Here is a 15,115-nt window from a genome sequence, read left to right on the forward strand (position 1 = left end):
GTCACACCTCATATAAAAAAGTTTAACTCTAGCTGTTACATACACAGCTATGCTCTAAAACTTATATTGTGAAATAATGAATGCTGCTGTAACAGCACAGCACATTATTAGAGGTATTTTTTTCTCTTGTTAGTATGATTCAGTTCACTGAACTTTAGTTTACAGTAGAGTTTAAAATTGTTAGATTGTGCTTTAGCCAAGCTGGAAAAAAGTTTATATCAGGTAAGACAATTTGATAGCCCAACTGCAATCCTAAAAGCACTTTCTTAGGAGTAAACCTCAATGAGTAGCCCTTAGTAGGATTCTGAGTAGACCTGTTTAGGATTGCTCTCTAATCCTGTGCTCGTGCAGATTCCATTGAAGTCAATAACCATTGTAGAATCCTATCTCATGGCCAAATTCATGTTCCTAATTATTTTAACTTATATAAATTGTAGGCATGATTTGTACATTGCAGATCATAACTCTGGATCTCTCATGTTTGAACTATACAAGGTAGAAGTTAAGATAGGTTTCTATATCAACCTGTTTTGTTCTTCCTTAATCAGCCTACACAGCCTCAGGCACATCACAAGCCAATCGATATGTGGGACTAAGTCCAAGAGACTCTTCCTTCCTACACCAGCAACAGGTGGGCAAGTTTCACATAGGTGTTAACAATAAAAAGACAAGTATTTGCAATAACATCCTTTGTAAGTGTGGCCATTAACATCTTAGTCTAGAACAGGATGCCAGTGCATTCAGTACATGAAATGTATATGTACATCCAACACAGTTAACATGTGTCTTAAAGCTGGGCCACAAGTAGGACTTTCCCCAGTGAATCCTTCATTTATGTTATTTTTGAAGAACTTGGAAAGCAGTGGAATTTATAATTGGATATGAATACTTTTGTAAAGCACACTGCTGATGTCTAAAGCTAATAAAAATTAAGCAGAACAGACTTTGATTCTCATGCTATTTGGTATTGTTTGATATTAGTGTACTTTATAAAATTTGTTCCATTCCAAAAGAATTATACAATCAAATCATCTTCATTCCTAGATTAATAGGTTAAAAGTACTTTGTTAGTTTCCTGTGATGCAAACACATTTTTTCTAGTTTCTGACATCATTTGTGTATCAACTCACATTTTAGATTTCACATCTCATTAATGCTGTAAATTTAATTCAAATGAATTGTTTATTCAAACCACAAAAACATACAGCTGAAATTAATCGTGGTGAATAATCAAATTAGCCACAGTCAGTAGCAGGGACCTGCAGAAATCCTATATTGTTTCATCCTAAAAGAAAACCAAATTTTGGTACTGCAGAATTAAATTATCTTAGGCTAATATAAGAGACTGGGTTTTTTGCAACTTATGATACTGTAGTCTGTTAGCCTGACTACATTCACATGGATGGTGCCAACATTTGTTGTACATGTGTATTGATAGAGTTAAGACTACTGTGCTACATCTGGAAATCTTCCCGCTTGCCTGTCCATTCCAAGGCATAAATGGCAGCATGATTGTATCTCATGCAGAGTTCAGAGAAACCCATAAAGATTAGTTTATTCAGTTGTTGATGTATGTTTTTTTTAACCAGTGAGACCTTACTGAAAACATCTGTAAAGAGATATGAAAAAACCAAATAATAATTAACATTTTAAAAAAGTAACTATTTTAGAGTGAATATTTTAATACTATATATAGTTTGATGCAGCGTTCAGGCACTATATTGTAAATAAAAAAAAATTATAGCTCCGTTTTGTTTCTTCTTTTTGGTTTTTCAACCAAAAATTGGTTTTGGTTTCTTGTTTTGGTTTGACTAGAAGCAGGGGTGTCAAACTCATTTGTTATGAGGGCCGACATGAGACATTGTAGGGCTGGGCGATGTTGGGCCAGGCTGTATGTGTACCTATTTAAGATTTGATAGCAGAGACGTAAACTTTATAAAGGACACAAACACAATTAAAGATATTTTTTTTAAATTAAAACATGCATAAAACATTAGCACTCATTGGTCTTAAAGGTGCTTTCTTTGTATTTCTCCCATGGGATCCAGGGAACTGGGCAAAGGAAGCTCTGGCTCTTTCCTTCCTTCCCCAGGGGACCAGGAGGGGGAGGAACCTCAGCCAATAGAAAGAAGAGAGTCTTGGCTCAATAGCTATGCTGTGTGATTGTGATAGCCTGACCAAGCAAGCTCTTTCTCTCCACCCTTCCTCCCCAAGTGAGGAGCCTCAGGCAATGGAGAAAATAGAGGTTTTGTACTGCTCTATTTGCTCTGTTTGATTGAGCAAGCCTTGCAAAACAAGCTGTTACACAGAAGTAAGCAAGAGAGAGGGAGAAGGAAGCAGTTGACAGCCAGTTGCTTGGGGATCTGATAAGAGCCCTCTGGGGGCCTGATTTGCCCCCCAGGCCAGATATTTGACACCCCTGGACTAGAGTATTAAACTCTGGGATCAAATCCCCACTTTTGCCAGGAAACTCATTTGGTAGCTTTTGACTACAGAGATTAAAATGAGAGGGACTGTAGACACTATGGTGAGTTCTTTGGAAAAAGGACAGGAGACATATTTATTTATTTCCTTCATTTATAGCCTGCCTTTCTAGCTGTGATTTGCAGACTACAAAATATAAACAACAATTAAATCAGACATCATAAGGTATCCAATAAGCAATGCAATAGTACTAGGAATAGAAAAAAGGCAATTAAAAATCTGTCTAAGGTATTCCATACCATAATGTAGACAGAAGGTAGAAGACAATGCTGCAAAAGTAATGTGATACATACAATAAACACAGTAATAAACTACAATCCTATTCCCTTCTTTTTTGGCTGTGGAGTACTACCTAAATTGCTTTTTAAAAAAACCCAATATGACATTTGTCTAGCTGTGAGATTCACTCTGTTAAGAAAGAGTAAAATAATTTTTAATCCTGACAATCTTAATAATGTAAGTGGCCAGGCTTGTCAGATGTAGTAGTCCCACTGTTGCAGGAGCAATGTTTGCTTAGTACACTTTCTGTCATTTTTGTCCTTACAGCAAGTTCTCAAAATACATAAAACCAATTCAATAAATAATGAAATATTTTACTACGTGGTTCATGGGGGAAATGTTTATGTAGTTTGAAGTGAAGAGGTAACAGAGTTGAAGGATTTGATAAGCAAAAGGGTGAAGGTGTAATAGATTTTTGTTCTGATACCGTTCAATGCTTTATCAGCTGGTTACGAGTTGAAAAATATATTCTTAATGGGTCATTTCTGAAACAGTAGCTTTGTAGCTATTCTTTTAAATGATGGAGAAGTAACCACACACTTTTTCAGGGCATTTTTGTAGCAAGAACTTCTGTGCATATAGACCACACACCCCTGATGTAGCGAATACTCCCAGAGCTTACAGTAAGCCCTGTAATAAGAGCCTTGTAAGCTCCAGGAAGATTGACTACATTAGGGGCGTGTGGCCTAACATACAAAGGAGTTCCTGCTACAAAAAAGTCCTGCACCTTTTACTGTGCACCTAAGTTAACTTGAGATATGAAAATTCCATATGGAAATTTGATTCACGAACAGTTATTTCAGTGTACTTAGAATGGCATAACTCTGCATAGATTGTGCTGGCAGTCTTTGTGTAACTCTATATAGCAGGGGGAACCAACGGTAGCTCTCCAGATGTTTTTTGCCTACAACTCCATTGGCCATGCTGGCTGGGGCTGATGGGAGTTGTAGGCAAAAAACATCTGGTGAGCTACCGTTGGCCACCCCTGCCATATAGGATTGTACAGACGACCTTCTCTGCTCCCCTTGCCTATTTGAAGGCAATTTTCATGAACTTTGTGTTTATGCCAGAACCACTTACATATAAGTTATTTAACAGCATAGGAAACAGACGGATTGCTACCAGTGAAATGAAAAAAATAGAGCAAAATGTGAATAATATAGAAATATTTAATATGTTAAGGTTGTTGCCCAAATCGTCTGTCGCCATGTTGATGGGAAATTAGCATGGAGAACAAGTTGGCAAAATGGGCATAACACCTGTGTATGTCAAGGTCAATTTCAAAGAGGAAATATTCTCAAAATGATCTGGACCAACTTAGAAGGAAAATTGTTTTATTGAGAAATACTATTAAATGTGGAAAACATACACACCAAAGCAATAAATAACACATGCAAGCAAGGCTACAGAGAAATGAAGGAATTTAGAGACATAAAGGGAGTTATGAGGAGATATTTACCAAGTCAGCAAAAAGGAGGTCATGATTGACCAGCATATCACAAACAGGCAGAACCAAATTGTGAGTTTTGAGGTGCTACTCTGTTAGGCACCCTGGAGTGACACACAGAACCATGACTGGGCAGCTATTTCTATAGACTAGAGAAGATGTCCTGAGGGGCAGGGTTAGGGGTCAGAACAAAGGACCAAGAGGTTTCCCAAACTCTGATCAAAAAGGTGTGATGGCATGCTGGTTGTTATATTCAGGAGGATGCAAGTAGTGTTGATGGTTGATACTGTCTGATATCTAATACTTCAAAGTTAGTTTCTTTTGGTAACCCAGAGGATAGCTCAGAAAGAGGATTCCCAGAGAAATGTTTACACTTTAAAGGAAGTTTGGGCCAGGAAGAGGCCATAATGAACGAAGTAGGTATTTTGCAGAGAAATGTCACTAAGGGAGATTTACACTTTAAAGAGACAAAGGAACTTTCAAGGAAAGATTTCCATACTGGGAGGTGCTGCAATGCTGAGAACACTGATACTTATCGAAGAGACAGATGTTCTGTTTTTGCAGCCTCTAGAGTCTGTTTTGTGCAAGCTCCCATGATAATATGTGTGTTTATTTTAGGACTATTCACACTCAGGATCAATGCTTGGAGGAACCCTGGGATAGTTCATAAGTGCGGGTGCCTGTAAATGTGGGTATAGTAGGTGACCCTCAGATGCAGGGCATAATAATGGGGTCACAAGGTAGCAGTACTAGAAAGTACAAAAATATTTTATAAACTCATCTTTTTTCATTCCATAACTGTTTGCTTGTATAATCTTTTATCTTCTTGGCACAAGATCTGGTGCTGACCATTAACTTTATGATATCAAAGAGAGTGGTGGGTACCTGTCAAAGATTGTTTCCCATGATAGCCAAATGGAATGTCCATATTTAAACTCAATATGCCTAAGAACCAACAACACAGAACAGCTATTATCATTTCAGGGCTTCTGACTGGCCACTGCTTGAATAGAATGGAGATGCAGAGGAACCATTGACCTGATACAGGAAACAAATCTTAGATTCTTCTTCATAAGTCTATGAAGTCCTGCATACGCTTAAAGATCTTTGGAACAGAGTATTAAGCAGGGCAACAGTGTTCAGATCTCTTCCTCCAGAGAGGTTTTTACCTCTCTGCATATCCCTCAAGGGAAGGAACAAGCTCAGTTGTTCTCTTACTATCACAGAAACAACAATTTCAGTTTTCTCAGTTCACTCACTTTGCAAAATTATTCAATGATAAGCTTGTGAAGCACGCTAAAAATAAGTGCTTTGTGAAATATATTAAACAACAACATTAGATACACTCATAATTTCCAAGACCATATGTAATACACAGATCTCTCTGGCTGTTAAAAATGTCCAGAAATGACAATGCTCTACAATTTTATTAGAAAGAGTGCACACATGCAGAAATTGTCTAAATTATTTGGCTAGAGTAAAGGTTATGCTTTCATAAAGGAGAAGTAAGATTGATTTATTATGTCCTTTCATTACTTTACAACAATTTAAAAGAGACCACTCTTCTGGTGGCAGGTCCTAAATGCATTTGGTTTAAAGTAGACCATGATGAATGAAAAGGAAAATCAAGGGGTACATGAAATAAAGGCAATCAATCATTTTATATTAGCTGAGAGAAATTCTAAATTAGAAAGCCAATGGTTTTAGTTCCAGAGAGGTGTTTTAAACATTCTCCATTCCTTTTAATATACTTTGACCCCTTAGAAATAAATATTGCCACAGGTACATTCTGTGCTTCACTGGAGGGGGCCTTTGTAAAGATTTATTCTCTGAGGTTATGAGAAGTATTGACATTTATTCCTGAGTGCTTTTTTAAAAAACAGAAAACCTTAACATATCCTATATAAATTACAGTAATGACTATAAATTTAAGGTGCTTGTATAGTTGGTGATTCTCATTATAAAGAGTTTCTTCACAAAATAACATTCAGTAAAAATTCCAATAAAACAATTTATTACACAGAATTGTTGGAATGTTTACATTTATGTATGCATTATAAATACAGCTTTGAAAGATCACATGCATACAGAACCAATGAGTGCAATAGAGTGTAATTTACTGAGCTGAATACTATGAAAAGCCTGTTATTAAACATGTAACTTAATACACTGATAGCTACACAGTCAAAGTTATTATTAGGAATCATAAATCTAAGCGTTCTTTTTTATATGGTGGTCACAGGTTATTGGTGATTCCTAACTATCATGAAATGCTGAATATTCCCATACTGAAACAACAGCAAAATAATAAATATTTCATGTTATTTGTTTTTAAACAGCCACTTTAACAGGTCTCTGTCAGAATTGTGCTGTTTAAAGATCTCAGTAGGGTTGCCAGTCTTCAGTTTGGGGCAGAGGATCCCCTGTACCTGGAAGCCTTCCTCCCACTTCAGGGTCATTAGAAAGTGGGGGGAATGTCTGCTGGGCATTCCATTATTCCCTATGGAGACTGGTTCCCATAGGACATAATGGAGAATCCCATAGAGTATAATGGGTATCTGGGGCTGGGGGGGGGACTGGTTTTTTTCTGAGGTAGAGGCACGAAATTTTCAGCATAGCATCTGGTGCCTCTCCTCAAAACAACCCCCCCCCCCAAGTTTCAAAAAGATTGGACCAATTTTATGAGCCCTCGGAAAGGTGTCCCTATCTTTCTTTTAAAAGGTGCACATATTTAATGTGATTAAATATGATGGCCAGAACTCCCTTTGGAGTTCAATTGTGGTTGTCACAACCTTGCTCCTGGCTCCACCCCCAAAGTCTCCTGGCTCCACTCCCAAAGTTCCCAGATATTTCTTGGACCTGGTAACCCTAGATCTCAGTGTTAGCTGTTATAATTTATCCCTAGATGCTAAACTATGCTTGGGTTATAAACAATCTCCTTGAGTTGTTAATTGCAGACAGGAGTTCTTCCTGTTAGAACTCTGAATGTTTGGGATTTATTGGTTCCTCTTTGGTAAAAATTTATGTTAGCGTTAATATTTTGGTCTTATGTTGCTACCAGAACTTAATGTGATTAAAATGGTTGCCAGGTCTGTGTTGGAAAATACCTGGAGACTTTGGAGGTGAATCCAGGAGAGGGTGGGTTTGGGGAGGGCCTCAGTATGGTACAAGACTGTAGAGTCCACCTTTCAAAGGGGCCATTTGCTCCAGGGGAGCTGATCTCTGCCAGCTGGAGATCAGTTATAAAAGCAGGAGATCAACAGGTCCCACCTGTAGGCTGGCAACCCTAGGTAATGGATTAATGCATCAAGCACCACATGATTCAATATAAGCTGTAAACAGATTGGTGATAGAAGAGTGATAATGGTATCTTTCTTTAAACATCTCCTACAATCCAAAAAGTGTGGGAGGGGGTAATGGACATGTTTGGAGCTACATTCTCAAAACGTGCAGGTAAATGGCTGAGCTCAGTAAATCATGCCCTGCCGTGGTACTAGCCTTGGAATTCTCTGAAAAAAAAACAGAACAGGATAGATCATTTTGCAGATAATTCCATGGGGAGGAGAACGATTTTTATGAATAAACAATTTTTTTTTTAATTTGAAGAGGTAGTTGCAAACTATTTTGTTATACTGAACTCGTGGAGCATCTTGCTTAGAGAGCTTCCTAAATCATGATTAATTTACAAGAATAAGACTAGGATTGTATTGTATTCTGATTTTTCTGTTTGTTAATACAGTCTGGAAAATAAAACACAGTTTCATAAAGTTTTTTAAATATTTTGTTATAGACCATCTTTCAACTGAAACAAAATATTTAACCATGATATTCCCATTCTCACATTTTGTAGGAGATGCAAGATTTTACAAAGACCTAGTAGCTAATTAGGGAAGTGATCCCTAATTAACTGCTTAAGATCCAGTAATTAATCTACCGGTTCACTCATAATACACTAATATTAAATAACTTAGCAGTATGTTTTTACTAGTTTCATAATGGGCCTTGAAGGTATGAATATACCTAGCCTTATTTGTGGACAGACTCATCCCATTAACCCAGCACAGCCTTATGAAATAAAATTTAAACCTAGGAAACTGCAATGTGGCTTTTTATTTGCATTTTAATTCTGTTACCTAGTTTTGTCATTTTACAGCAGGAAATTATACTTCTGATTGTTCATATGTCGTAATCATATAGATACATATGAAATGGATTGTTGTTACTTCAGTCAAAGTTTATGCTTTTAAAATTGTCAGGGTGGTGAACATGTTTGTGTTCAGCAAAGAATGGACAAATGCTGCAAATAGGCACTCAAATAGAACTTAATAGATTCAGGAAACAGGTTATCAACGCTTAGGGCGTTCATATTGTGTCTCTTATCATAACTGACAGTTTGACGTAAAACCTAGTCACATGACTATCACAGAGGCATGCACATGGATAAGAGGTCACCTTTCACATACTCTTGTTGGAAAGGAAACACATTTAACGGAAGCTTCAGTCAAAACAATGACTATATGCAAATGTTTATAGGTTTCTCTTAGTCAAAAAGTGGAACAAGATCTGTTATTTGTAGCTCTTCTGTATGCATATTTGTTTGGTCTGTTAAGTTTGGGATAATAGTATTAGATAATATACATATTTTAAAAGATGTTATCCATAAGTTTCCAAGTCAAGTGAAATTTGCAAAGGTGTTGAGCAAACATTCAAAATATGTACAAATGTCTGCCAAAGTATAAATTGAAATTGTTTAAAAGGTTAGGCACGCTTCGGACAAACTATGACATTCCATGAACAAGGGTACTTACATGAGTGATTTGCTTTTATAGGCATAAGTAAGATGTTGTATCAAACTATCCCGTGTCATGGTTCAATTGACAGGGATTGTTTATAGCTGTACTGGTCCAAATCAAAATCCAAAAACAAACTACTGTCTATGAAATACCTGTTAGTAGGATCAGCTACAGTAATGTAAAACAGTGCAAGTTTTAAGTTCTCCAGAACCCTTGAGCCTGGGGATCCTCAAGTTCATGTGCTTCTCCTATTTTGTAGCTGAACAATTATAGGGCTTGCATATTCATGCAACATAGATCTGTTACCTTCTACGTAACTGGGTTTATGAAGGAACAAGAAGAAAGCAGCGAACTATTGTTTACCTTGGAAATGAAATGTTATATAGGAAAATGAAGCATGTCAACAGAAAAGCCAAAAATATTAAAAACATACAAAATTTAAGATACGATATAACCATAAAACAATTACTATTACTGTATAAAAACCTCAAGAAACTCCAGCAAAACAATGTTGAATTGGATCAAGTTCCAATTGTTAGCTGCAGATCTAAACAGTGCAAGGAAAATGCATGAGTAAAGCAGCTATTATCTACCAAAATGCTGCTAGACAGAACTAAGCTAAACAGAACAGAACAGGGGAGGCAATTGTAGTTGGATTGTCACTGTCTCAGCCATAGACCTGGCAGAACATCTCTGTTTTACAGGCCCTCTGGAATTGCATTAGACCCCGCAGGGCCCAGATATCACTAGGAAGCGTGTTCTACCAGGCCAGAGCTGAGAAGGCTCTGGCTCTAGTTGAGGCTAGGTGGACATCTTTGGGGCTTGAGATGGCCCGCAGATGTTGAGCAGAAGAGCGCAAGGCCCTTTGTATATAGAAAGATGGTCCCACAGATATGTTGGTCCCAATCTGTATAGGGTTTTAAATGTAAGAACCAAGACTTTGAACTTGATCCAGAAGGCAACTGGGAGCCAATGCAGCTGGCACAGCACCAGATCTGTGTGTGCTCCCAGAGGTGTCCCTGTGAAGACATACACTGCTGCATTTTGGACCAACTGCAGTTTCTGGATCAGTCTCAAGGGTAGCCCTGCATAAAGTGAGTTACAGTAACATAGCTGGAGATGACCATTGCACAAGGGGAAAGGTATGGGACCAGTTGCTTGACTTGCTGCAGATGAAAAATATGTAGTTCTTGCAACAGTTGTGACTCGGGCCTCCATAGAAAGTAAGGTATCCAAGACCACACCCAGACTCTTTACTGCTAGTGCAGATGTTAATTGCGCCCCATGCAGATTTCCAATCCAGTTGCCCCACAACCCAAGCATAGAATCTCCATTTTAGTTGGATTCAGTTTCAATGTGCTGTGCTTTAACCATAGAGCTATTTGCATTATATTTTCCTTACTTTTCCTGTGACAACCTTTGAATCAGGTTTTCAAAACTAGGTGAAAGCAAAAATATAAATAGACTGAATGTAGATTACCGAGAGGACCGGGGAGGGGGAGGGTGAAATAAGAATTTATAGTAGGATTCAAACCAGTTTTATTTTAGACTACAAACAAGATCCATTTGGGGAGGAGTAATATCAATTTGCATTACATTTTTCATTGTGAGAAAGTGGTTGCCTGGGGGTGGTAGGAAGAGTTGGAATTGAAAACATATGATCACATCTGGTAGAAAGCTTTTATCTGTGAATAGTTTATGAGACAAGTTATGCAGCCACAAGAAAATTATCGAGTCTCTGCAGCTGAGTGTTAGAAATCCTCAACACCATGCTGTAGTTCTGTCTCTATGACACACATTTCAAGTCAAGAGATATTGTCTAAGAACAACAGCTATACTTTGCATCTCTAAAAACCCAGATTTACAGACTACCATTCTGAATACATAAGAGTCAAGAGGAAGAGAAAACAAAAACGTACAAGTTGATGACAGGAAACTTGTAAAAACAGAGAGGGTTCTTTTTTAAAAATAATAAGGCAGTTTATATCTGCTGTCAGTCACTTTTGCCCAAGATGTGTCTTCTGAGAAAGAATAAACAACTCCACAGGGTGTTGTAGTGCTAGGTCTGGTATAGTTTTAATCATTTTTTTCTTTATGTTTCCTAGCTTGAGGCTCAGTGTATTTTAAAAGGTTTACGCTGAATTATATAAACAGCGCAGAATAGCCATTATTTCCGGAATTGTACTTGACAGTCTTCTGTGGGCTGGTTCCAATGTAACAGTAACTTCCAGGAAACCAATTTTGCAACACATCAGAATATTACATCAGGATGCAACAGCTCATGTCGATTTTCCTGAAGACATTTGCAAACCAAATACTAGTTTTCTGCCATTTCCTGGTAATAATTTTTTCTGAAAGTTCAAGTCCACTTGGATTTTGAGACTGCCATCCCAAGAACTTGCTACCATTGAATGGACTCGAGTAGGATTCCCATCGAGTACACTCAAGTAGACCTGCTTTAGGTTATTTCTAAGTTCCATTGTATGTTATGTATGTACAATTTTGAAAGCATCCTTTCAAAGGAAAAGATTGCAGTGGAATCCTTGACTTATTAATATGGGATATACTGAATTCAGGAATAATACTTTATTCTTGCTATCCAAGTAATAGGTAGAGAAAATTTTAAAAGAACGTGGGGTTATGATGTTGATGATAGTTTTATATAGTGTTTTTTTAGTGTCAAACATTCTGTCTTGGTAATAGCCCTCTATGGGTAGGCCATTATCACCAGCATATCTCAGTGGAGGCTGCAGATGAAAGACTTGGCTAATGTCAACTAAAGGGTTTATTGCTGAAGTGAATTTGGAATGAAGGACTTTCTGTCTCACAGCTCACACAATTTACCATTATGCTACACCAGCATCCTGGAGTACAGAAGTTCAGTATTAGAATAAAAGCAAATAGATCAGTTGAGCTAGAAAACAAAATTATATGTTTTGGAATATTAGATTTAGTTCCTGAAACTGCCAGCTGGAATCCAGAGAGCCATGTATGCACATCTGTACATGCACCAGGATTTTTCCAGACTTCCCTTTCTCCTTTAGTTCCTCTTACTGACTACAAAGCAACTCCCACAGGTCAGCACAGTTCCCAGAGTATCGTATGAGTGGTTCAGCTGGAAGAAGAAGAAGATATTGGATTTATATCCCGCCCTCCACTCCGAAGAGTCTCAGAGCGGCTCACAATCTCCTTTACCTTCCTCCCCCACAACAGACACCCTGTGAGGTGGGTGGGGCTGGAGAGGGCTCTCACAGCAGCTGCCCTTTCAAGGACAACCTCTGCCAGAGCTATGGCTGACCCAAGGCCATGCCAGCAGGTGCAAGTGGAGGAGTGGGGAATCAAACCCGGTTCTCCCAGATAAGAGTCCGCACACTTAACCACTACACCAAACTGGCTCTCCTTTCACACTTTATTCTGAGCATGTGCAGAAGTGCCTTCTACTCAAGCATATAGCTTTTTGGATTTTAGCATTTTTGCATGCAGATGATAGCATTACAAATATGAATGATTTTATTAATTTGCAAATGGTAGATGAGAGCCACAGACCTGCTCATTTACAAACACATCTGCATTTAAGCATTTATAATTTACAGTATACACATGTGTCATTGATTCTTATGTTGATCCCACAAGGATCACAATTTTGGTTGAAAGGCTTCATTTCAGATATCATACCAAACTATGGTTTAGAGTTGTTTTATCTGTTTTTATTTATGTCTTCTAAATATTCCAGTCTCTATGTGTAGCAGATTTAAGAGACAGAGCATCAGTCTACCTGCGGTTTGGCAGGTTCAGATATCAAGCCATGGTTTCTGTTTCTGGTTTGGAAGCCAATCTCTAACTATGGTTTTTCACCATGGTTTGGTATAATGGCAGAATTAAGAGTAATTTTAGCTGTTGAGACCTAACTCATTTTGAAGTAATTTTGTAATGAAAATTGCAACAAAATTCTTAACTGTTATGGAGGCGTTTAGCATAGCTTCAATAACCAGGCTTAACGCACTATTAAGGTTTCCCCACGGTCCTGACAAAGAAGTTGTATTCGTTTAATATGGACTTTACTTGTGGAAATGGGCAACTGAAGCTTTTCATAGCATGGAATAACACCACCTGGTAAACAATATTCCATTACCCTTCTATTAAAGTGGCAGGATATTTTTTGTAAAGGGAGCTGGCCACCATAAGCACTATCCAAAAAGAGTCTCTTTCTCCCTCTTTCTCCTTTCTCTCTATTTTTTTGCTTCAGTTTGCACACAATTTCTGTACAGTGTTCCTTAAATTGCCCAAAGGATAGGAATAGCAGAAGTTTCTGAAATGGGAAACTGGAAAAGCATACATACGCCAAGAGCATTTCTTTTGCATTATAGCTGTATTTTATTATTTTCACACTAAAAAATACTGCCTGTGAAAGTTTTGTGATACATGACCACTTTGCTCCATGCTACAGCTTTTGAGGAACTGCTTTGAGATGGAATATTACTTTTCTGGTTAATTTCATATTCCTGGTTGTTTTTAAAAGGTCTCACTGAGTTCTTCAGATAACAGATAATGGGGGAAAGTCATGGAAGGTCCATGCTTCCATTTCTGAAACCTCAAGAACAGGGCTTTTTTTGTAGAAAAAGCCCAGCAGGAGCTCATTTGCATATTAGACTACACCCCTGGTGTCACCATTGTTTCACACAGGACTTTTTTGTACAATATGTTCAGGAGGAACTCATTTGCATATTAGGCCACACCCCCTGTGCATTCCTGTGTTTTTACAAAGCCCTGCTCAAGGATGTAGCAGCCAAAGAGGGTAAAGCCAGGCATATTGTCTTGTCCTCATCATTGTTTTTTTCAGGAAGGGACTGTAATTGAGTTACTGTGAATGTCATTTCTTTTTGCTCTAATCTGCATCTTTTAAAGGCACTTTAAACTTTTCTCAGGGAAAAAAAAACATCATTTATTGTCTTTTAACATACAATGTGCCATTTGATACATGTATGCTATAGTCATTTATAGACTGCATAGGTGTGCAGAACATACTTTTTCAATGTTTTCTTCCAAAGGCTAAGAGGATTATTTTCTTAAACAGAAAAATAATCAGTGTATCTTTGCAGGAAATCTGCTTGTAGGGCAGCTGCTAAACAAACAGCTGCATAGGGTTACAGGAATAATTTGTGAAGAGCAGAACTGATGATTTGGTGATCTGGGAAGAATTTGGTTCAGTTTTCAGTTAATGTATTCTTTGCTATATTTATAGTATTTAAAATTTTGAGTATGATTATTTTGAGTATAGAACAAGATAAAATTATTTTACCACTGCATGTTCAGTGATGCCATATTCCGTAACACAATTAATAAACCCCTATTACAAATGCCTCCACCCTCCTAGAACAGTAAAATAAGGTCCTCAAGTAATTCTCTCCTATAAATTGCATGTCTTCTGTGTATCACCAAATGCATGCTTTCCAGTTATTGATTTTTTTTAAAAAAAAATCCTTTTTAAGTACATCGAATAATTTTGAAGTGTTTTTACTTTCTTTTTAAAAATTCACTATTGAACATTAACATTTGCTTTTTTTCCCCAGCTCGGTTTATAATTAATAAATGGCTAATAATTAAGTGCTAGAAACAAGTTACTTTATTATGTTTTATTAATAGAGAAGCACATACAAATAGTATTTTCTTAATGTGAGAAAAAGTAGGGATGTCATTTTGCACTATAAGATTTTATTTTTAAAATGTTTTTTTATTATTATTTTTAAACTACTACTACTTGGGGATGTAAGGTTTGTGCCATGTAAAGTGCTAGCTTGCATGCATTCATTTAAATACTAAAAACTGTAGTACTGCTCGATCCATATCTGACTGCTAGGTTTCAATTGACAGCTGAGGATTTGTGACTGGACCATGAATCAAAACGGCAGGCATTTATACCCCAGTGCCAATGAGGATACATTGGGAATTACTTGGCAAAGGTAAAATTTTAATTATTTCCAACCCTAAACTATCTTGGGCTCTTCATTATATGTTTTAGCTGGCATCCAGGAATATGTTTGTCAAAATCTGACCATAAAATATCTTCTAACATTTTCTGAATTACACATTATAGGCTATCTGAAATGCAGAT

General features: G+C 37.3%; 1 protein-coding gene across 17 annotated transcripts in view; it reads left to right on the plus strand.

Annotated features, from left to right (window-relative positions):
* NFIB (nuclear factor I B) overlaps positions 1-15,115 on the plus strand; it is a 407,796-nt gene that overhangs the window by 372,524 nt on the left and 20,157 nt on the right. For 8 of the 17 annotated variants that reach the window (XM_060237273.1, XM_060237274.1, XM_060237280.1 and 5 more), the window contains 2 exons: positions 549-631; positions 14,875-14,963. The exons of 3 other annotated variants lie outside the window; for them this stretch is intronic. In XM_060237273.1, coding sequence (XP_060093256.1) covers positions 549-631; positions 14,875-14,963 — 172 coding nt within the window. The remainder of the gene's footprint in view (positions 1-548; positions 632-14,874; positions 14,964-15,115) is intronic. 6 more of the 17 variants (XM_060237278.1, XM_060237279.1, XM_060237287.1 and 3 more) reach the window with 2 other exon arrangements.

Source organism: Heteronotia binoei, chromosome 4 (assembly GCF_032191835.1).
Source record: "Heteronotia binoei isolate CCM8104 ecotype False Entrance Well chromosome 4, APGP_CSIRO_Hbin_v1, whole genome shotgun sequence".
Lineage (NCBI taxonomy): Eukaryota > Metazoa > Chordata > Lepidosauria > Squamata > Gekkonidae > Heteronotia > Heteronotia binoei.